This window comes from Stigmatopora nigra, chromosome 19 (genome assembly GCF_051989575.1).
Source record: "Stigmatopora nigra isolate UIUO_SnigA chromosome 19, RoL_Snig_1.1, whole genome shotgun sequence".
Taxonomy (NCBI): domain Eukaryota; kingdom Metazoa; phylum Chordata; class Actinopteri; order Syngnathiformes; family Syngnathidae; genus Stigmatopora; species Stigmatopora nigra.
In genome coordinates this window covers 173216-194878 of record NC_135526.1, presented here as the reverse complement: position 1 = coordinate 194878, position 21663 = coordinate 173216, and the positions used below count along the sequence as shown (strand labels likewise).

The 21663-nt window shown below is 60.5% G+C and overlaps 2 protein-coding genes across 14 annotated transcripts; both read left to right on the top strand.

Moving 5' to 3' along the window:
- The first annotated feature begins 985 nt into the window (after positions 1-985).
- LOC144212175 (calpain-5-like) lies at positions 986-8900 on the top strand. Of its 7 annotated transcripts, XM_077739820.1 has the most exons (14): positions 986-1135; positions 2782-2955; positions 3133-3264; positions 3388-3596; positions 3730-3922; positions 4025-4218; positions 4321-4398; positions 4757-4952; positions 5191-5313; positions 5409-5605; positions 5708-5829; positions 5906-6042; positions 8307-8509; positions 8738-8900. In XM_077739820.1, the coding sequence occupies exons 2-14, from the start codon at positions 2791-2793 to the stop codon at positions 8898-8900; spliced, it is 2112 nt and encodes a 703-aa protein (XP_077595946.1). In that variant the 5' UTR covers positions 986-1135; positions 2782-2790. The 7 variants fall into 7 exon arrangements, 5 of the variants coding, with proteins under 5 accessions (XP_077595946.1, XP_077595945.1, XP_077595948.1 ...); XM_077739819.1 differs by having other exon boundaries at positions 3133-3596; XM_077739822.1 differs by lacking the exons at positions 8307-8509; positions 8738-8900 and adding an exon at positions 6194-6377.
- Positions 8369-21558, top strand: LOC144212174 (unconventional myosin-VIIa-like). Of its 7 annotated transcripts, XM_077739818.1 has the most exons (47): positions 9038-9187; positions 9245-9358; positions 9451-9603; positions 10072-10256; positions 10330-10451; positions 10540-10682; positions 10783-10896; positions 10963-11116; positions 11183-11259; positions 11489-11608; positions 11686-11831; positions 11915-12125; positions 12229-12364; positions 12440-12546; positions 13033-13170; positions 13272-13430; positions 13499-13591; positions 13687-13781; positions 13869-13953; positions 14053-14271; positions 14995-15312; positions 15390-15605; positions 15704-15880; positions 15965-16054; positions 16121-16248; positions 16331-16457; positions 16536-16655; positions 16731-16904; positions 17046-17273; positions 17401-17571; positions 17659-17776; positions 17846-17972; positions 18060-18229; positions 18359-18549; positions 18641-18765; positions 18873-19030; positions 19209-19362; positions 19431-19586; positions 19672-19777; positions 19863-19976; positions 20065-20152; positions 20252-20364; positions 20462-20647; positions 20723-20839; positions 20906-20989; positions 21069-21188; positions 21269-21558. In XM_077739818.1, exons 1-47 carry the CDS (start codon positions 9170-9172, stop codon positions 21356-21358), a joined length of 6555 nt encoding a protein of 2184 aa, XP_077595944.1. In that variant the 5' UTR covers positions 9038-9169; the 3' UTR covers positions 21359-21558. The 7 variants fall into 7 exon arrangements, with proteins under 7 accessions (XP_077595937.1, XP_077595938.1, XP_077595944.1 ...); XM_077739817.1 differs by having other exon boundaries at positions 17846-18229; XM_077739815.1 differs by lacking the exons at positions 19209-19362; positions 19431-19586; positions 19672-19777; ... (6 more) ...; positions 21069-21188; positions 21269-21558 and adding an exon at positions 12731-12772 and having other exon boundaries at positions 10828-10896; positions 17377-17571; positions 18873-19208.
- The last annotated feature ends 105 nt before the right edge of the window (positions 21559-21663 follow it).

Below are 21663 nucleotides of genomic sequence, written 5' to 3'. Positions count from 1 at the left end.
TTTGTAATGACCAATAGTCACATTAAGGCCTAAATCTCATTCCAACAAAATGGTTATGACAGGGGTCTATTTTATTGTGGCCCGTGGAATCCAAATAGTAAGTACTTCTGTTTCAATTTAATGCATTTCTGTTTGTATTTCCAATCACTTGGTTTTTGTCGTGCCTTTACAAGCAGTGTCCAATTTGAGTCAAGACTGGTTGATTAGCAGCAGACTCAACAACAAAAAAAACAGATGTAGAGCTAATGTAAATACACAGAAAAGGGAATTGGGGCTGGGTGCAAAGATTTGTCACACAGATTCGAGGGGGGTTGCAGCAAGAGCAGCAAAAGCGGGCCGCTCGCTCTGCGCATGCTCAAGCGAGCTGTGCCGTCCACCTCGGCGGAACACTTCCTCCGGGTCTCTTTCAAAATAAGTTCCCAACAGGAAGCGGGCCCTGCTGGGAGCACGATTCTTAAAAATGGTTTCAAAGTGCTTTGTGAACACACTCGCCATTGAATTATATGAGCTGTTTTTTTTTTTAAAGATTGGTGGATCATTTCGGCCGAGTTGTTAAGCTAGGCCAGCAAGGGTCTACGTCAAGAAATGAGCTACATTTCAGCTTGATAGAACGTCCTCTCTGCTTTTCTTGTTCGATGATGCTCTCGATCGTGCTTTTCTTGTTCGATGATGCTCTCGATCGTGTCGAATAGTCATGTAGGGTTTGTTATTAGGTCGATGTCGTTCTTTCTTTTTATTATTATTATTAATATTAATATTATTATTAATTTCAAGACTATCCGCATCCCTTCCAGATGCCGGCGTGATCGCGGAGTGATACATGCGATACAGGCTTGCCTCTGTTTTTTTCGGCGGAGGCGGCGAAGGTGGAGGGAGGAGAGGGGCGGAGGGAGAAGGAAGGAGAGCGGTTCTCCGGCGGAGGAGCGGAGCAAGCCAGCCGAGCAGCCAGCTAGCCAGCGGCCAGCGGACAACCGGGGAGCCAGGCGAGGCCAGGCGAGGAAGCCCGGCCAGCCTCTCACCCCCCGAACCACCCTCCCACGCACGCTCGCCCGGTTGCCCCTCGGAGAGGGCGAGAGTCGCTCCCGCCGCCCCCTAAACCCGGAGGAGAGAGGGAACCGCGTTGGCCTCGGCGAAGGTAAGCGAATGGTAACCGGGCGCAGGTGCTTGTCAGGCGGCAGTCAGGCAGGCAGGCAGGGAGGGAGGGAGAGAGGGATGCGACGTCCGGCCCACTATGTCAATCTCAGGAGAACCGTCATATAAGTACTTGGTTTTTGCAAGCGCTCTTACTCGTTCGCCGTGCGAGCCTAATAGGGCTAATAGGGGAGCACAAAAAAGGAAAGAATCAAGCCTAAAGCATCGTGTGTATAGCCTCCACCACGCTTAAAATAGTCCCACAGGAAGGCTAGGCTCTTAATTGTCGGCACCTTTAGATCTTTTTGTTTCGGCGGGAAAAAACAACAACAAACCAAACCAAAACAAAACGCCGCCTGGGTCATTGAGACACTCGCTAACCTAAACCTAAACAAATCTGTAAAGAAACCCACTTGATTTGCACACTTTTCCAAGCCCGTATGAAGGCCAAAATATATCCATATATCATAAGACTGAACACTGTTGTCGGGTCAAGGTTTGTTTGCTTTGGGCAAAGACATGGCCGTAGAGAAGCTTTTGGATTTGTGTGACCCGTTGCAGCCATCTTCTTGTGGTCTTGGCAGTATAAATTACTTATTCCACTAAGTAACCGTCCGTATTGTCGTGCGGAGCCCGAGAAAGGAAAAGCCACAGAAGAAGACACGGCGTAGGAGTGTGTCCATTTATTTGTGGCTTCAAAGATGCTATGCGTAAATGATTCCAATGTCAGGACTTTATATATACAAAAGCTTTGTGTTCATTTTAAGGAACAATGGAGGAGGGCTGAAATAGCAAAAAATATGAGTTCCAATATTAAGCTCATGAGAAATTGTGCACTTTCACAAAGCCAAAAACCCTGTCGGCAAAACCGTAACTTTAAACGGTGGCAAGCTTGAAATGACGGCAGTTTGGAATGCCATGGCATTCGTTCCCCTTTAAAAAAAAATAAATCAAAAGGAAGTCTATTACTTTTCCGTTAGGAATAGAAAATGTCGAATGGCTTCCTCATTGGCCGGTGCTTTACGGGGCATCGGCCGCCGTTTCCCTACTTTCGGCCCGTTTCGCCGTTGCCGGCTTCATGACAGTCCTTTCGCGTCTTGACTTGACATTTTTAAAAATGTGACTTTTCCCTTGGCCTAACATTGACCTTTATCTTCCAAATGGAATGCCTTAGAGCGCCATTGACCATATTTGATGATTTAAGAAAAAAGATTTCATCCAAATGTTAACAAATGAAAATGAATTTGGCAAATGTCGGTTTTGGGACTGGCGCCAGAGGTCCATTCCGTTGTGGGGCCCAGTATATCCTTCATCCTCGGCGCCAAGCCACCAATGTTGGCGTACGGCGAAGCGGAGCGTGTGTCTCCCCCTCGTGGCCCAGATCAACACACATTGGCACGAGCGGGATGAGGCTTAACGTGACGAGGAAGAGAATGCCCCCCACCTCTCCGACCGAGAGGTCCCCTTTCCGAGCCGCCCCGGCGACTGGCTGAGAGCCATCTGTTGTCGGGAGCGCTTGGTCTCCCCGCGCGGACTTTCCACACTATTGATTATTGGTGGAAAGAGAGGCTGGCGCCCGCACTGCGGCACTTTTGGGAATCTTACTATGGCCTTTTTGCCAGGTGCTAAATGTTGCCCTTTTTTTCGCAGGGATCCAGCATGTTTGCGTCGGCCAAGGCTTTCGAGGATCAGCAGTACTCCAGTCTCAAGAGGCAGTGCCTGCAGAGCGGCCTGCTCTTCGAAGACCCCCGCTTCCCCGCCGCCGACCACTCGCTCTTCCACCACAGCAACGGGATCGGACGGGTGGTGTGGAAGAGGCCGCGGGTGAGCCGTCCGTCACGCGTGGAAAGTCACGCGTGGAAACGTCACGCGTGGAAACGTCACGCGTGGAAACGTCACGCGTGGAAACGTCACCCGTGGAAACGTCACACGTGACCGCCCCGTTGACGACGCCCTCTCGGCTTATTTTTATCTGTTTTTTTTTTTCCCCCCGGCGCGCAGGAGCTGTGCGAAGACCCTCACCTGTTTGTCGACGGCATCAGCGCGCACGACCTCCACCAGGGGCAGCTGGGGAATTGTTGGTTTGTGGCCGCCTGCTCCAGTCTGGCCTCCAGGGAGTCCCTTTGGCAAAAGGCGAGCGGGGGACGGGCCCCGCCCTCCGGGGGCCACCCGGGAGGGACCGCAGAGCGGCGGTCCCCTGGGAATGGCGTTGAAAGGGGCCGTCCGGCCCGCTCCGGGCCCTCCCTCCTCCCGCAGGTCATTCCCGACTGGAAGGAGCAGGAGTGGGACGCGGAGAAGCCCGAGGCCTACGGCGGCATCTTCCACTTCCGCTTCTGGCGCTTCGGCGAGTGGGTGGACGTGGTGATCGACGACCGGCTGCCCACCGTGGACGGCCAGCTGGTCTACTGCCACTCGGACGACCGCAACGAGTTCTGGAGCGCGCTGGTGGAGAAGGCCTACGCCAAGTCGGTGGTCGTCGTCGGTTGTCGCCGGTCGTCGTCGGTTGTCGCCGGTCGTCGCCGGCCCCCGTCGGGGCCCCCGTCGGCCCCCCCGCCCGGCGCTTTAGCGGCCACGGGCCCCTTTTTCTTTTGCGCTCAGGGTCTACGGCCGCTACGAGGCGCTCGACGGCGGCAACACGTCCGACGCCCTGGTGGACTTCACGGGAGGGGTGTCGGAGCCGGTGGACCTGCTGGAGTGTCAGGCGGCTTCGGACGAGGCGGCCCGGAACCAGCTCTTCGAGCGGGTCCTCAAAGTGCACAACCGAGACGGCCTCATCAGCTGCTCCATTCGGGTGAGCCCGGAGAAGAATCCGGCGGGTCGGCCCGGATCGGGGGGGGACCTCTTTTTTCGGGCCCCGGGACGGCCCCACCTGAACAAGCCTCCCCTCCCCCAGGCCATCACGGCGGAGGACATGGAGGCGCGGCTGGACTGCGGACTGGTGAAAGGCCACGCCTACGCCGTGACCGACGTGCGCAAAGTGCGTCTGGGTCACGGGCTGCTGGCATACTTCAAGTCGGAAAAGCTGCACATGATCCGCATGAGGAACCCCTGGGGAGAGAAGGAGTGGAGCGGCCCCTGGAGTGACAGGTAAGGGGGGGGGGCTGTATAAGCCAAAGAGAGCCCCGCCTGGCCGCCAAATGCTCTCCCCCGCCGGCCCTCCCGCCAAAAGCTCTCTCCCTCCACCCGCAGTTCGGAGGAGTGGAACAAGGTGAGCAAGAGCGAGAGGGAGAAGCTGGGCGTCACCGTGCAGGACGACGGCGAGTTCTGGTGAGCCCCGAAAATACGCTTTCGGGGGGGAGGGGCGGGGTGTCCCCTTTTGGGCTTTTCCTTCCATCCACCTGGTCTCTCTCGCCGCCGTGGCCAGCGGAACTCCCATTTGGCCTTCTATTGTCCTCCCGGTCCCGTTTGCATTCTATCGGTCTGTCGTTGGCCGGGCGACCGATAGGCTCGGGAATTGAGCCACGTTAGCGGCGGCGCCCTCGGCTTTTCACGCCACTGGCCTTTTCCCAAAAGCCCCCCCCCCCCCCCCCCCCCCCCCCCCCGGCCCCCCCACACACGGATTGTTCCAAATACGTGGACGGTAGGAACGGAAAAGAGGGCTGAACGGTGTGGTGGGCGCCCGCAGGATGACCTTTGACGACTTCTGCCAGTACTTCAGCGACCTGATCCTGTGTCGCCTGATCAACACGTCCTACCTGAGCATCCACAAGACGTGGGAGGAGGAGGTGATGCGGGGCTCCTGGATCCAGCGCCAGGACCCCCTGCGCAACCGCTCGGGCGGCTGCGTCAACCACAAGGCCTCCTTCCTCCAGAACCCGCAGGTAGGCGGGTCGCCGAGGGAGGCGGGCCGCCGAGGGAGGAGGGCCGCCGAGGGAGGAGGGCCGCCGAGGGAGGAGGGCCGCCGAGGGAGGAGGGCCGCCGAGGGAGGAGGGCCGCCGAGGGAGGAGGGCCGCCGAGGGAGGAGGGCCGCCGAGGGAGGAGGGCCGCCGAGGGAGGCCCCGCCCGCCCGAGGGAGGCCCCGCCCGCCCGCCCGCCCGCCCGACTTCTTTTCCTTTGCAGTACGTCTTTGACGTGAAAAAGGCCGAGGACGAGGTGCTGATCTGCTTGCAGCAGAAGGAGAAGAGAGCCACGCCCAAAGAGGGCAAAGGGGAGAATCTGGCTATCGGCTTCGATATCCATCAGGTAAAAGAGAGAGAGAGAAAAGACAGAAGAAGAAAAGGTCTGGGACGGTGGCCCTTTTGGTTGGGCGCCACGCTAATCCCAAAGTGTGGCGGCAGGTGGAGCTGAACCGCAAATACCGTATGCACTGGGCCCAGCAAAAGGTGGCCGGCTCCATCTACATCAACTCGCGCTGCGTCTTCCTCAGGAAGGAGCTGAAGGAGGGCCGCTACGTCATCATCCCCACCACCTTCGAGCCGGGCCAGCGCGGAGACTTCCTCCTCCGCGTCTTCACCGACGTGCCTTCCGACTGCAAGTAAACAACTCGTCCGCCGCTCCGTCGGCGCCGCGCCGCCGCCGCCACCTTTGCCGCCGCACCGCCACCGGCGCTGACCTGTCCCACCACCTTTGTCCTCAGGGAACTGAGCCTGGACGAGCCCCCTCAGACCTGTTGGACGGGCATGTGCGGTTACCCTCAGCTGGTCACCCAGGTCCACGTTCTCAACGCCGAGGGCCTTCAGGGACAGGACTCGGGCGGAGGTAGGTGACTTGAGCTAGCGCCGCGCCACCGGGGGGTCACCGGGGGGCCACTTTTGACCTTCCCTTCGGACCGCAGCGCTGGACCCGTACGTGGTCATCAGCTGCGAAGGCGAGAGAGTGCGCTCGCCCGTTCAGAAGGACACCCGTTGCCCCAACTTTGACGTCAAGGGTCTGTTTTACCGCAAGAGGCCCAAAGAGGGAGTCCACATCGAGGTGAGCCCCCCAAACTTTGTGTCGGCGGCCACGCCGGGCTCCCGGACGTTTCTCTCTCAAACTTCCTCCCTTCCTCCCTTCTTCTTCTCCTCCTCCTCTCGATCTTTTTCCTCCCTTTCTGCCACCTGGCCCGTTCCCCGGGCGGGCTCAGATTTATAACAAGAACATGATCGTGGACACCTTCCTGGGTCAGGCGGTGATGTTCAGCGACCCCAACGAGCGGCAGGAGCAGCACACGCTCCGCTTGCGCGACAAGGGCAGTCGGCAGGACGGCGACCTGCCCGGCACGCTCACCGTGCGCCTCCTCACCTCCACCACGCTCACCAATATCTGAGGCAGCTCTCTCTCTGGGTTTTCCTCCGCCACGGGCACCCTGCCACGGGGTTTCCCCGGACGAGAGCTGGGAGTAGCTAGCGTCCGCGGTCCCCCGGGCGCGGACGTGCGCGGGAAACCCCGGAAGCACGCCCCTTCCTCTTCTTTGCCAATTCTCCTTTTCTCTCTGCCTTTTATTTCCCTTCCGCAGTCTACACGTGTTTTGCCCGCCGCCATCCACCTTGGATCACTTTAGATTTTTATATTTAAGGAAACCCGCGTGTGAACATTAGCGCGCGCACGCACGCACGCACGCACGTGTGCCAACGTTTCCAAGGGCTACGCGTTGCCTTAAGGCGGCGTCCGTCTGTCCGTACGTCTTTGGCGGCTTCGGCCGTCTGTCATTGCGTCCGTTTGGGTGGAGTCTCCCCTATTTGGGAGACGCCTGGCTTTTGCGCCGCCCCCTGGGCTTTGCCGCGCCCGTCCTCTCGGCTTTGGGCAATGCCCAAAGTGGCTCGGCTCATCTTAGCTTAGCTCGTGTTATCGTAGCTTAGCATGGCATGGCGACGCCGCTGCCCGTGCCACTCCATCCGGCGTATTTATGCGAATGTATCTATCTTTTGGCTTACGGGAGAAAAAGTATGTGTGTGTTTGTGAAACGGGCACCGACCGGGAACACACTTTTTTTTTTTCTTCCCTTTTTTCATGCCTTTTTTTCCCCCCCAAAAAAGATAATGTTTACAGTCATTTCTTCATCTCTGCCGTCAAAATTTCGCTGTCTTGTATAAAAAAAAAACTGACGGGACTTTTCCCGAGGTGGGATTTTGTCGGCACGTACCGGATTTTTCCCTTTTCACGTGACGCCGCAGTCCGACTTTTCATATACGACAATGCCCGTGCATGTAGCAAAAGTTCAAACAAAAAACAATCTACACAAAAGGCTTTGAATTGAGGGTAAAACATGTCTATATTTGTATTTTTGTGCCGCCTAAGCTACACGCTCTCTTTCTCTCTGATGAACACAGCTGACTCGTGTCGCATGCCAAACGTCTTTTTGTCTTTTTTTCTTTCTTTTTTAATCATTCAACAATGTATGTATACTATGTATGGCCATTTGGGGCGCTTTTCACGCCACGTGGATGGATGGACGAGCTCTCTTTCTCTAAGGCGAATGGTCGTCCTCTTTTACGAGCCGAGCCGTCCGTCATTGTAGGCCACTTTGTACGGCTATTCTCCCCAAATCATCCTTTGACTGTTATGGGAAAGGAGGAGGAGTGTGTTTTTGTGGAAGGCGCCACTTTCCACTCCCTGTGGGTGGCCGTTGGTGACACGTGGAGCGCTCGCACGATTTGGTCCTTCCGCTCGGGGAGGAGGCCAACTAAAATGGCTCCTCTTCCGTTGTTGGCGGGTAAATGACAACCTTTTGGCTTTGATTTTTTCATATTTTTTTTCTGGTCTCAGGGCTGATTGGCGACACCAAGTCAGCAGTGACACGATTTGGCCTCCCGCCGTCCTCCGTGGACGACGGTGCGCCGGTGCTACGAGTGGCGTGGGCCGGCGCCTGCCTATTTTTCCGGCCTCATCTGTTTGACGTATGGCTGTGGCGCCGGCGTCCTTTAGCCGTGGGGGAAGCGGGCGTACCGGTGCCTCAGTCGGCCTTTGACGGGCGCCCCTGACCGCCAGCCCGCCCGCGTCCGCGTCCCCCGCTTTGACTTGTGGGTGACACTGTGCTAGTTTTCGAGCCGGGAATTTCCAAAACTGGAATCCTGCTTCTTTTCTTGATTGCATTTGTATTTAATGTCATTTTGTGGCATGACTTTGAAATTAAACTGGAACCCCCCCACCCCCAAATCACCCTCTTCTGTCGTTTTCTTTAACCAGAACGGGATGCTTCTCCTCGGACTCGTTGAAGGCCCTTTTAATAGCAATGTGATCTGTCCTTTTAATTGCAGCTCCTCCTCCTCCTTGTCCTCCTCCTCCTGCGCTCCGCCCACCGGCGTCCTAATCGGGATCAGCGAGGGCCACCGAGGAGACCCGGCGAGACTCTGGAAGACTCGCGGGCCGAGGCGCTGGGCAAAAGCCCCGAAAGGATCGGACGCGGACGGCCAGCGCCGCGGGGTCTCGGCCGGAGACCACACGGGCGCTCTTTGCACCGGTAAGACGGCGTCGACGCACGGGTTCCGCCCGGCCAAAGCCTCCGCCGGCTCTTGCCAAATTCCGCCCGGTGTTTTGTCCAACGGCCCGAAAAGGGGCATCCGAAGGGCAAGAGAAAAGCGGGTGGCACGCTGGCATTCTCAACATTTTGTTTGACCACGCTGCAACAAAAGCGCGTCCCAAGTACTGACCTGATTGGATTTTGGGATTTTTCTTTTTTTCCGCACAGGCGCCGACGGACGCCACGGGTGGGCCGTAAATCCGCCGGGTGGACGACGGGCCGAGCCGGGGCGGGGCGAGAGTGCTTTTCCGGTGGCTTTTTCCTACGGCCAGGACAGGCCAGGAGGCCAGGCCAGGCCCGGTGGAAAAAGTGGCAAATATCAGACGATTGAACGGCGGCGGCGGCACTGAGAGGTGCTAGCCACCACTAGCCACGACTGGACGTACGCTGAAGCATGCTTGCTTTGCTGCTTAAGTGCTAGGATTAGCTCCAGGAATCCAATAATCCTGTGGTGGCACCCCCCAAAGAGCCCCTTTCTCACACACACGCAGGCCTTTAGACTTCCCCAAAAGAGCCTGTACATGTCGAAAGCCTTCCCCGTTTGACAGGGTCTCCGCTCACGTGACGTCTGGCGCCCCAGAGACGAGCCTACGCTGAACCATGGTCATTCTGCAGCAGGTAAGGTGGTGGAGAAAAGGCGGGCCGCGCCACGCTAACTGCTGTCTGTTTCCCCAGGGCGACTACGTGTGGCTGGACCTGAAAACGGGTCGTGAGTTTGACGTTCCCGTGGGGGCGGTGGTCAAACTGTGCGACTCGGGCCAGATCCAAGTTCTGGACGACGAGGGCCGGGTGAGCCGGCCCGGACCGCCTCTCTCTCCCTCTCCGGCCGCAGTGGCTCACGGCCGCCCTCTCTCACCTTTTTTGTTGTATTTTTTCGGCAGGAACATTGGATCTCCCCCCAGAACGCCGGCCACATCAAGCCCATGCACCCCACCTCCATCCAGGGGGTGGAGGACATGATCCGACTGGGCGACCTCAACGAAGCGGGCATCCTGCGCAACCTGCTCATCCGCTACAACGAACGCGTCATCTACGTACGTACGTCGGGGTTCCCTCCTTCCGACGGCCTGGGCCCCGGGGGTAATAGCCGGCGCCTTCCGCCCCCGGCCGGACGGTCGGATTGGCCCTGGAAAATCCCGTGGGTTCTGCCTCCCGCCGCCGACTGAAATCAGGGCCGGCGGGAGGACGCCCCTCCGTGTCGGGGGCCCGTAGCCTGAGCATTAAGCCCTGGCTCGGCCTAAGCCGTTAAGTTGACCGCTGGCTAAAAATAACGGGAGATGGGGCGGCCCGACGGGCCCTGTTTTTCAAGACGCCATCCGCCGGTCTCTGCAGACCAATTTGTGGGGGGGGGGGGGGGGGGGTGGACTAAACTTCTCCAATCGAGGCCTTCTGGCAAACGCTTGTGGGCGGTGACCCTTGGCCGCCGGCAAGGAAATGAAAAGGTCCCTCCCTGTCTCTCCCTCCCTCCCTCCCTCCCTGTGTCTCTCTCCCTCCCTCGGCAGACGTACACCGGCTCCATCCTGGTGGCGGTCAATCCCTACCAGCTTTTGCCCATCTACACGCCCGAGCAGATCCGATCGTACACCAACAAGAAGATTGGCGAGATGCCGCCGCACATCTTTGCCATCGCCGACAACTGCTACTTCAACATGCAGCGCAACGACAAGGACCAGTGCTGCATCATCAGGTTTGTCCGTCCTGCGACGGCCGGCCGGCCGCCCGGCCACGGTCCAAAACTGGAGGCCGCCCCCTTTCCGCAGCGGCGAGTCCGGAGCCGGGAAGACGGAGAGCACCAAACTGATTCTCCAGTTCCTGGCGGCCATCAGCGGTCAGCACTCCTGGATCGAGCAGCAGGTGCTGGAGGCCACGCCCATCCTGGAAGGTAATGCCGGGCGGCCGGCCGACCTGGACGGCGACGACCGGACGTGAACGTCTCCCTCCGTTTGGCCCTCCGTTTGGCCCGCCCCCAGCCTTCGGCAACGCCAAGACCATCCGCAACGACAACTCCAGCCGCTTCGGGAAGTACATCGACATCCACTTCAACAAGCGGGGCGCCATCGAAGGAGCCAAGATCGAACAGTACCTGCTGGAGAAATCCCGCGTGTGCCGGCAGGTGCGTCCGAGAACGCCCTCCTAAGAACGCCGTCCCTCCGTCCGGCGACCGGTCCAACCCGGCGGCGTCCGTCCGTCCGTCCGTTTGTCTCCCCGGGCAGGCGCCGGACGAGAGGAACTACCATATTTTCTACTGCATGTTGAAGGGCATGCTCCCCGAGATGAAGTCCAAGCTGGGTCTGGGTTTGGCCGGCGACTACTGCTACCTGACCATGGTGAGTCCACGCCGGATGGCCGGATGGCCGTTTAGGCCCTTTGACGTCATCCCGGCCGGCCACCAGGGCCGATGCACCCGCTGCGACGGACGCGACGACCTGAGCGACTACTCCAGCATCCTGGCGGCCATGAAGGTGCTGATGTTCACCGAGACGGAGACCTGGGAAATCTCCAAGTTGCTGGCCGCCATTTTGCACATGGGCAACCTGAGATTCGAGGGCAAGTGACTCGGAGGCGCTCCTCGCCAGTCCAACACGTGAGCACCTCCTGCTTTCTTTCCCTCAGCCCGGATCTACGACAACTTGGACGCCTGCGTGGTCGTCAGGTCCCCCGACCTGGTGACCGCCGCTTCTCTGGTGGAGGTGCGTGTGGCGTGCGGTGGCGTGCGGTGGCGTGCGGTGGCGTGCGGTGGCGTGCGGTGGCGTGCGGTGGCGTGCGGTGGCGTGCGGTGGAGTGCGGTGGCGTGCGGTGGCGTGCGGTGGCGTGCGGTGGCGTGCGGTGGCGTGCGGTGGCGTGCGGTGGCGTGCGGTGGCGTGCGGTGGCGTGCGGTGGCGGAGCAAAGGGAGGCCAAAAGCTTTCCTCCTTTTTCAGGTGGAGCCCAAAGACGTGATGGTGTGTTTGACCACTCGGACCCTGATCACGCGCGGCGAAAGCGTGGCCACGCCTCTCAGCGTGGAACAAGGCCTGGACGTGCGGGACGCTTTTGTCAAGGTCGGCGCCACCGCCGTCAAACGCCATCTTTGGGCTCCGCCCAGATGGGACCCTGCCTCTTTTTTTTTGGCCTCCAGGGTATTTACGGCAGGTTATTCGTGTGGATCGTGGACAAGATCAACGCCGCCATCTACAGACCGCCGTCCTGCGACGACCTTCACGTCGCGCGGCGTTCCATCGGCCTGCTGGACATCTTTGGATTCGAGAACTTTGTGGTCAACAGGTAGGTGGTGGTCGCCGGAGGTGGTCGCCGCCGGTGGTGGTGGCGGCCAGCGGTCCAGGAAGTGGCGTTTTCTTTGAGCGCAGCTTCGAGCAGCTGTGCATCAACTTTGCCAACGAGAACCTGCAGCAGTTCTTTGTGCGCCACGTCTTCAAGCTGGAGCAGGAGGAGTACAACCTGGAGGACATCAGCTGGCAGCACATTGCCTTCACGGACAACCAGGACGCGCTGGACATGATCGCCAACAAGCCCATGAACATCATCTCGCTCATTGACGAGGAGAGCAAGTTCCCCAAGGTAGGGGGGGGGGGCGCCGGCGGCTCGGCGAGGAGGACAAAAAAAAAAAAAAGACATTTGCGTCCTCGTTTCGTCCTCATTTGCGTCCTCCGCCCTCGGTCAGGGAACGGACGGCACCATGTTGTACAAGCTCAACTCGCAACACAAGCTCAACTCCAACTACATCCCCCCGAAAAACTCTTACCAAAGCCAGTTTGGCATCCAACACTTTGCCGGCGTGGTCCACTACGAGACCAGAGGTGAGCGTCCGCCTCCGGCCCTTTAGTTTTGCATTGCAGCCACGCCGTCGGCGTTCTCGCCTTCCTGCGTTCCAGGATTCCTGGAGAAAAACCGCGACAGCCTCCACACGGACATCATCCAACTGGTGCACTCGTCCAAGAACAAGTTCATCAAGCAGATCTTCCAGGCGGACGTGGCCATGGTGAGCGGCAAAGCCACTCGGCTTCCTTCCCGTAACCTACGTAGAGCGGGAGGGCGGGCGGGAGGTCTCGGAGATGAGTATATGCCACCCGCACTCTCTCTCTCTCTCTTCCGCGTCCTCAGCATTGCGTTTTTGGGACTTGCGTGAAAAAATCCCTTCGTCCTGTTTTTTTCCCCCCCATCAGTTTCTGTGCGGCTATCAGCAGCCCAGCACGCCTGCACCCAAGGTAACTAACTTTGGCCAGGCCCGGCCACCGTAGCGTAGTGCTCCTTCCACCATCCTTCCTTTTTTTGACGTGGCTAATCCCCCCCGCCTGGACATTCGTAGTCATTGTTTTTGTCCGTTTTGTGAGTACTCCCCGGTTTTGGCCCCACGCCACGAAAAATGGTGGCACGGCTCGCGTCGGCACGCCGCCGTCACGTGGCCCGCTTTGCCACGGCAAGGGCATCCCCGACTGACGGCAGCATTGTGGTTGGGCGACGGCAGGGCGCGGAGACCCGGAAGCGCTCGCCCACGCTGAGCAGCCAGTTCAAGCGCTCGCTGGAGATGTTGATGCGGACGTTGGGCGTGTGTCAGCCCTTCTTTGTGCGCTGCGTCAAGCCCAACGAGCTCAAGAAACCCATGGTGAGCCGCTAAATGCCAGACTGTCCCAAAAAGTCTTCAACCGGACGCTCACTAACTCTCTCTCTCTCTCTCTCTCTCTCTCTCTCTCTTTCCCTCGCCAGTCGTTCGACAGAGAGCTGTGCGTCCGCCAACTGCGCTACTCGGGCATGATGGAGACCATCCGGATCCGTCGGGCGGGCTACCCCATCCGCTACTCCTTCGGCGAGTTCGTGGATCGGTACCGGGTCCTGGTGCCGGGCGTCAAACCCGCCCACCTGCAGGTGAATCACGCCGACGAGCCCGCCCAGTGACACTGCGCTACATACCACACACACCTTTCCTCCTCCAGGAGGACCTGCGAGGAACCTGTCGGCAGATCGCGTTGGCCCGACTGGGGAGGCACGGAGACTGGCAGATCGGAAAGACCAAGATTTTCCTCAAGGCACCGAGCGGAACGCCGTGGAGCGGGGGAGGGGGTCGGTGGGGCACGCCGGGCCCGGCTTTCTCATCTGGCTTTTCCCCCCCCCCTCCCTCCAGGATCACCACGACACGCAACTGGAGTTGGAGCGAGACGACGGCATCACCGACAAGGTGGTCCTGATCCAGAAAGCCGTGCGCGGGCTCAAGCAGAGGTGGGTGGCCGCGATCAAAGCCTCGTCCGTTCTCCTCTCGGACGCCGTTGCGATCGTTGCGGCGGGTTTTTTTTTTTTCCCCTCCAGGAGCGCTTTCCTGCGACTGAGGAGCGCCGCCACGCTCATTCAGAAGCACTGGCGGGCTTATCGCTGCCGCAGGGACTATAAAATTGTAAGTGGACCTCCGGGGGCGGCGTTTTTTTTTTTGTTCCCCCCAAACCCCCCCCCCCCCCCCCCCCCGGGGAACTGACGCCGGGCTCTTTTGCGGCAGATGCGCGGCGGCTTCCTGCGTCTGCAGGCCGTCTACCGGGCCCGGAAGCACCACAGCGGCTACCGCGCCACCCGCCGGCGCGTGGCCCTCATGCAGGCCCGTTGCAGGGGCTTCCTGGTGCGCCGCGGCGTGCGGCGCCGCCTGGGCGCCGTCTTGACCCTCCAGGCGTACGCCAGGGGCATGATCGCCAGACGCCTGGGCCGCAGGCTCAGGGCGGAGGTAAAAAAATCTTCCCACGTTTACTACTGTTACTTGTTTTACGTGCGCGTGCCGGAGAGACGCCCTTATTTCTGTTGAGGCCGTCCGTCCGTGGGTGGCCCCTCTGGGGGGAGCGCCATTGGCCCGCGTCTTTGCCAAGAGTGGCTTTTTATCTGGGCCACCACTGCAAAGTCACGGGACCGGTACGGGACCGGTACGGGACCGGTACGGGACCGGTACGGGACCGGTACGGGACCGGTACGGGACCGGTACGGGACCGGCAAGGCCCGGCACGGCCTTAACGATCTCGTCTCGGCGTGGCCGTGCCAATTTCGCCGCCTTTTCTCGATTTTGATTGGGGCGATGGCGTCTGCCAACAGGAAAAACCCGTCTTTTTTTCCCCGTTTTGTTTTTCCCCCTCCATTGTCACGGCAGAACCCGACTGCGCCGTCCACCAGAGTTTGCCTCTTTGTTGTGAGATGAAAGCTTGAATAAATGTGTCTACTTTTTTAACTCTGGGGTTAAAATGTCCCTTTGTCGAGCGGCCTGTCGGACCGTGATCCCCAGAGGGACCAGACGGCAGCGACGCCGCTTTCCATCCGCTCCCAAGGAGGTTGGCGGGCGGCGGCGGCGGCGCTTTCCGCTCGGCGCTCTGCGCTTTGCGCTTTGCGCTCGGCTCCGGGGTGAGTCTCGTTCCATTGCCCGTAACGAGCCGGGTGTGCTGCGACCTCCCTCGCCGCGCAGCTGCAGCACCGCCTGGAGGCCGAGTCTCAGCGGCGGGCCGAGGAGGAGCGCCTGCGCGGCCAGATGACGGCCGGACGCGCCAAGGCCGAGGCGGAGCGCAAGCACCGGGAGCGCCTGTCCCAGCTGGCCCGCCGCCAAGAGGAGAGCCGGCGCCAGGAGCGGGAAGAGGCGCTCAGGAAGAAGGAGCTGCTGGAGCAGATGGAGCGGGAGCGTCAACAGCCCGTCGACCACTCCGACATGGTGGACCGCGTCTTCGGCTTCCTGGGCAACGCCGGGCCGCCGGCCGAGCGGGACGCCCGGGCGCCCGCCGCCTTCCAGGTGCGCATCTCGAGGGCGGCCCGTCAGAAGCCCGGCCGGGATCGGCGGGCGTCCATGCCGCTCCGTGCTCGTCCCAGGACCTGGTCGACGCGCCCGGCGGCGGCCAGGAGGAGGAGGATGGCGAGTTGGTGAACCAAGCGCTGCCCCTGCCCCACGAGGAAGAGGAGGATCTGTCCCAGTACAAGTTCCCCAAGTTTGCCGCCGCTTACTTCCAGGGCCTCTCCACCCACACGCACGTCAAACGCCCTCTCAAGCAACCCTTGCTTTTTCACGAGGACGAAGGAGACCAGCTGGTGAGATGGGTGGCTTTCGGGGGGGGGGGGGGGGGGGTGTCCTTTTGGGGGAAACTCAACAATCTCTGACTCCCCTGACCCACGCCTCCATCCGCCAGGCGGCTCTGGCCGTGTGGATCACGGTGCTGCGCTTCATGGGGGACCTGGCCGAGCCCAAGTGCCAGCTGCTTTTCAACGACGGCAGCGAAAAGATCCCCGTCATGACCAAGATCTACGAAACCCTCGGCAAGAGGACCTACAAGAGGGAGCTGCAGGAGTTGCAGCTGGACGCGGAGGTCGGCCGGAAGCCGCCGTCCCGGCCCGCCGTCCCGGCCCGCAGTCCCTCCTCCCCTCCTACCACCTCTTCCACCCGCCCACAGAACAGCGCCACGGAGAGCCAGAAGAGGAGCAGCGTCCGACACAAGCTGGTGTCCCTCACCCTCAAGAGGAAGTCCAAGATCACCGAAGAGGTGAGCGCGTGTCCCGCCGGCCCTTCCGCGCGACGGCGACCGGAGTCTCGGTGGACACCTCGGCAGGTGGCCAGACGGCTGACCGAAGGCGAGGCGGGCCTCCCGGGGAACAGCATGCTGGAAGAGCGACCCACCTCCAACCTGGAGAAGCTTCACTTTATCATCGGAAACGGGATCCTGAGGCCGGCCCTCAGGTGGGTGAGCCGGTCGCTGGGGGGTTTGGCCCTCGTCCGCCAATGCCGCCAGCGCCACCCTTTGACCTTCCCCCATATCTAGGGACGAGATCTACTGCCAGATCTGCAAGCAGCTCTCCCAGAATCCTTCCAAGAGCAGCCACGCCCGCGGATGGATCCTGCTGTCCCTCTGCGTGGGCTGCTTCGCCCCCTCGGAGAAGTTTGTCAAGGTGAGGCCCGCCGTCTAAATGCAGGTGGGTCGGGCGCGCCGCGGCCAGCGGTCTAAATACCAGTGTGCCGCCGCTCAGTACCTGCGCACCTTCTTGCTCAACGGCCCGCCCGGTTACGCGCCGTATTGCGAGGAAAGACTGCGCCGGACCTTTGTCAACCGCACACGGACGCAGCCGCCGTCGTGGCTGGAGCTGCAGGTGAGCAAAGAGGCGGGTAACGTGGGGGGAATTCATCGACGAAAGCTAACATCCCCAACCCCCCCGCCCCTCCAGGCCACCAAATCCAAGAAAGCCATCATGCTGCCCGTGACCTTCATGGACGGCACCACCAAGACCCTCCTGGCGGACTCGGCCACCACCGCCGGCGAGCTCTGCCACGCCCTGGCGGACAAGATCGAGCTGGCCGATCGTTTCGGCTTCTCCTTGTACATCGCGCTCTTTGACAAGGTGGCCGGGCGGGCGGGCTGGCGGGCGAGGGGACGGGGCCGGACGTATAACGGGATAGCCCCCCGAGGACGGGCGAGGGGGCGAGGCCGGACGTTTAACGGGATAGCCCCCTGAGGACGGACGCTCCCTTCCGTGCCTCAGGTGTCGTCCCTGGGCAGCGGCAGCGACCACGTGATGGACGCCGTGTCGCAGTGCGAGCAGTACGCCAAGGAGCAGGGCGCCCAGGAGCGCAACGCCCCCTGGCGACTCTTCTTCAGGAAGGAGATCTTCACCCCCTGGCACGATCCGGCCGCCGACCACGTGGCCACCAATCTCATTTATCAGCAGATTGTGCGAGGGGTGAAGTTTGGCGAGTACCGTTGCGAAAAGGTCAGTGGCCGGCCAAAACCCGGCCGTCCCTCCCTCCTCGCCGCTGGCCGTCCCTCCCTCCCTCCCTCCCTCCCTCCCTCCGTCCTCGCCGCTCCCTCTCCAGCACCACCGGCCGGCTCCCCTTCAGGAGGAGGACCTGGCCGAGCTGGCCTCCCAGCAGTACTTTGTGGACTACGGCACGGAGATCCCGCACGAGCGCCTGCTGGGCCTGGTCCCGTCCTACATCCCCGACAGAGAAGTGACCTCGGCCAAGACCGCGGAGAAGTGGGCTCAGCTCATCCTGGCCGCCCACAAGAAGGTGAGCGGCGCCGGCCGGCTCCGTCCGTCCCCGGCGTGGGCGGTCCTCTGGGATTCCTCCGTCGAGCCGCCGTTTGTGTCCGAGCAGGGAGTGTCCGGCAAGAGGAGGCCCGGCGCGCGGGAGGTGAAGGAGGACGTGGTGTCTTTCGCCCGCCTCAAGTGGCCCCTGCTCTTCTCGCGCTTCTACGAGGCCTTCAAGTTCTCGGGTCAGTGGCGGGCGCCGCCGGACCGGCACGCGCGCGGCAATTGACGGGCGCTCGGTCGGCGTGGCGCAGGGCCCAGCCTGCCCAAGAACGACGTCATCGTGGCGGTCAACTGGACCGGCGTTTACTTTGTGGACGAGCAGGAGCAAGTCCTCCTGGAGCTGTCTTTCCCCGAAATCGTGGCCGTCTCCAGCAGCAGGTACGGGTGGGTGACGGGCGTCGGGGCGGGCGTCGGGGCCGGCGCCTCGGCCTGCGTGGGACTTTCTGACGGGCGCAAACCTGCCAGGGGGGGTAAACTCCAAGGGCAGAGTTTCACCTTGGCCACCATCAAAGGAGACGAGTACACCTTCACGTCTAATAACGCCGAGGACATCAGGGACCTGGTGGTGGCCTTCTTGGAAGGCCTGAGGAAGCGTTCCAAGTTTGTGGTGGGACTGCTGGACTGCCCCAACCCCGGTGAGACTCGGAGAGACGAGATGGGCACGGTGGCGTCCTCCTTGAGCCGGCCTACGGTGTGTGCGCATTGAGCCGGCCTTGAGCCGGCCTTGAGCCGGCCTGCCGTGTGTGTCTCTCTTGAAATCCCAGCGGGCGCAGACTCCACCTTCCTGAGTTTCTGCAAAGGGGACCTGATCGTACTGGACCAACACGACGGGGAGCACGTGATGAACTCCGGCTGGGCTCACGGGGTCAACGACAGGACCCAACGGCGAGGAGACTTTCCGGCCGACTGCGTCTACGTCCTGCCCGCCGTCACCCGACCTCAGTACGACATTGTGGTGAGTGGGTGGGTGCGCCGCAGCGCCCCCACGGCGGTCCCACGCCGGCCCCTCCCCCGCTAACCTTCCCGTCACGGCGGCTGATTCCAAGGCGCTGGTGACCATGACCCCCGACCAGCGGCGGGAATCGGTCAGCTCGTCCCAGATGAGCCTGGCCGACGGCGAGGATAAGAGCAAGGCCTACACGCTGGAGGAATTCTCCTACGACCACTTTAGGTCCGGACCCGTGGCTCGCGGATCCCCCCGGGGTGCATTCCTTCTTCTTCTTTTTCTTCTTCTTCTTCTTCTACTCTTTCACCTTCTTCTTCTTCTTGTACCTTCAGGCCTCCTCCGAAGAGCACCTTGAGCCGGGTGATGATCTCCAAGTCGCGAGGCAAGGAACGTCTGTGGTGCTGCAGCCGGGAGCCCCTCAAGCAGCCTCTCCTCAAGAAGGTCTTGGCCCACGAGGAGCTTTCCCAGGAGGCCTGCCAGGCCTTCCTGGATATCCTTGAGGCAAAAGGATTCCCGTCTTTCCGGCCTTCCTTTAGTCTAGCACCGCTTTGACCTAAATGCTTTTACCGGCCTAATCCCTAAATCTTGGGGCAAGTAGCATTTCCTTTCCTTTCCTTCTGCGGGCAATGGGCGCTCATCCAATGTTCCAACCTTGACGGCCGTCCTACCCGCCATGAAGTACACGGGCGACTACCCGTCCAAGCGGGCGCGCTCGGTCAACGAGCTCACCGATCAGATCTTCGAAGGGGCGTTGAAGGCCGAGCCGCTCAAAGACGAGATCTTCTGCCAAATCGTCAAGCAGCTCACCGACAACCACGTCAAGTGAGAGCCGGTCCTCGGTGGTGGTCCCCATCCCCATGCCGACCTTCTCGCTCGGGGTGTCTGGTCAGGTACAGCGAGGAGAAAGGCTGGGAGCTCCTGTGGCTGTGCACGGGCTTGTTTCCACCCAGCAACGTCCTGCTGCCTCACCTGCAGAAGTTCCTCCAGGCCAAGAAGCACCACCCTCTGGCTCCAGATTGCATGCAGCGTCTCCAGAAAGCCTTACGGTAAAATAAAAGCGCCGCCCCCCCTATTTCCCAGCGCCCCGACCGCCTCCGACACGTCTGGCCGCTCTGACGGGGGGGGGTGTAGGAACGGATCCAGGAAGTACCCGCCTCACCTGGTGGAGGTGGAAGCCATCCAACACAAAACCACCCAGATCTTCCACAAAGTCTACTTCCCGGACGATTCGGACGAGGTGAGAGGCGGAGCCAAACCCCGCCCTTGTGCCCGCCCCCCCCCCCGCCCGCTCCGGCTGGCCACCACCGATTTGGTCTCGGCAGGTCTTCGAAGTGGAGTCCGGCACCAAGGCCAAGGACTTTTGCCACAACATTTCGGGACGCCTCTTGCTGAAATCCTCCGAGGGCTTCAGCCTCTTCGTCAAGATCACAGACAAGGTAGCGGGCGGGAGAAAGCCTGTCCTGTGGCGTCCGGTGGCGTCCGGTGGCGTCCGGTGGCGTCACGCCCAGGCTTTCCTCCGGGCAGGTCATCAGCGTGCCGGACGGCGACTTCTTCTTCGACTTTGTGCGACACCTCACCGACTGGATTAAGAAAGCCAGACACGTGAAAGACGGTACATCAAATGACCAGCCTGCGTTTTTCACTCAACGTCTGTGGGACACCCCCCCCCCCTTTTTTTTCTTTTTAGCCACGTCTCAACGTGTGTGCGCAGGTGCGGGGGCGGGGCCTTCGCTGACCTACCAGGTGTTCTTCATGAAAAAGCTGTGGACCAACACGGTGCCCGGGAAGGACTCCATGGCCGACTCCATCTTTCACTACTATCAGGTCCTCGCAGACGGCCAAGAAAAGGGCTGGGCTTGGCCGGCGCTTTTTGGAAGCGCCGTGGCTTGGATGGGATCACTTTATTGAATCCCGCGTGCAGGAGCTGCCAAAGTACCTGCGGGGCTACCACAAGTGCGGCAAGGAGGAGGCGCAGCAGCTGGCGGCGCTCATCTACCGGGTCAAGTTTGACGACGACGGCTCCCACCTCCACAACCTGGCCAAGATCCTCAAGGACCTGGTCCCCCAGGACCAGGCCCGACACCTGTCCGCCGACGACTGGAAGAGGGTGAGCTTTGGCCACCGGCGCCACTCTTTGCTTCCAATGTCTGGATTGCTTTGAAAGATTCTTTTTGGGACGAAGGCCATCGCGTCGGCCTTCAACAAACATTCGGGAAAGAGCCGGGAAGAAGCCAAACTCTCCTTCCTGAAAATCATCTACAAGTGGGCCACTTTCGGTTCGGCTTTCTTCGAGGTCAAGGTAGGTGCGCGCGCGCGCACCTGCCCGTTTGCCGGCCGGCTCAGCGGGGATTTCCCTTTGGCGCAGCAAACCACCGATCCCAATTACCCCGAGAGCGTGCTGATCGCCATCAACAAGCACGGCGTGAGTCTGATCGATCTCAAGACCAAGGTGAGTGAAGGGCTCCGCCGGGAGAGACGGGGGGCGCCATCTCAGCCGGACGGGCGCGTGTGCTATCCCTTTTGGCCAGGACGTGCTGATCACGCACCCCTTCACCAAGATCTCCAACTGGAGCAGCGGCAACACCTATTTCCACATCACCATCGGTAACCTGGTGCGAGGCAGCAAGCTGCTGTGCGAGACCTCCCTGGTGAGTGTGGGGGGGGGGGGGGGGGAGAGGTTGTCCACTTTGGTAGCGGCGTCCAATCATTTGATACCGCTCTCTCCCAGGGCTACAAAATGGACGACTTGCTGACCTCGTACATCAGCCAGATGCTGACCACCATGACCAAGCAGCGAAGCTCTCGTGGCGGCAAGTAAAGCGGGCGGGCCGCCCCCAACCCCCCCACACTCACTCACTCGTTGCCTTCCCGTCCGTCTTTGGCCCGCCCATCCCTTTTCGTCCACGTTTCACCAAGCGGAGTAGCTTTTGTTGGTCAGACTTTGTCATGTGTGGGAAGCCCCTCCCACTTTGCCCTCAACATGTTCTGTAGACGTCAATAAATTCAGATTCAAAAGCCTTTATTGTCATCATACACCGCTGCGTATAATGAAATTGGTGGAAAAAAAAGTTTGCCTGGCAGATGTTGGTAAATAAGGATAAGTTTGAGGGAAAAAAAAACAAA

Bases quoted from the DNA above. Each gene is read 5' to 3' on its own strand.
- LOC144212174 (XM_077739817.1), top strand. The intron at 10,257-10,329 runs GTTTGTCCGTCC...CCCTTTCCGCAG, and splicing joins GACCAGTGCTGCATCATCAG to CGGCGAGTCCGGAGCCGGGA. The intron at 19,587-19,671 runs GTAAAATAAAAG...GGGGGGGTGTAG, and splicing joins CGTCTCCAGAAAGCCTTACG to GAACGGATCCAGGAAGTACC.
- LOC144212175 (XM_077739819.1), top strand. From the start codon at position 2,791: ATGTTTGCGTCGGCCAAGGCTTTCGAGGATCAGCAGTACTCCAGTCTC. The intron at 4,953-5,190 runs GTAGGCGGGTCG...TTTCCTTTGCAG, and splicing joins CCTTCCTCCAGAACCCGCAG to TACGTCTTTGACGTGAAAAA. The intron at 8,510-8,737 runs GTAAGACGGCGT...TTTTCCGCACAG, and splicing joins CACGGGCGCTCTTTGCACCG to GCGCCGACGGACGCCACGGG.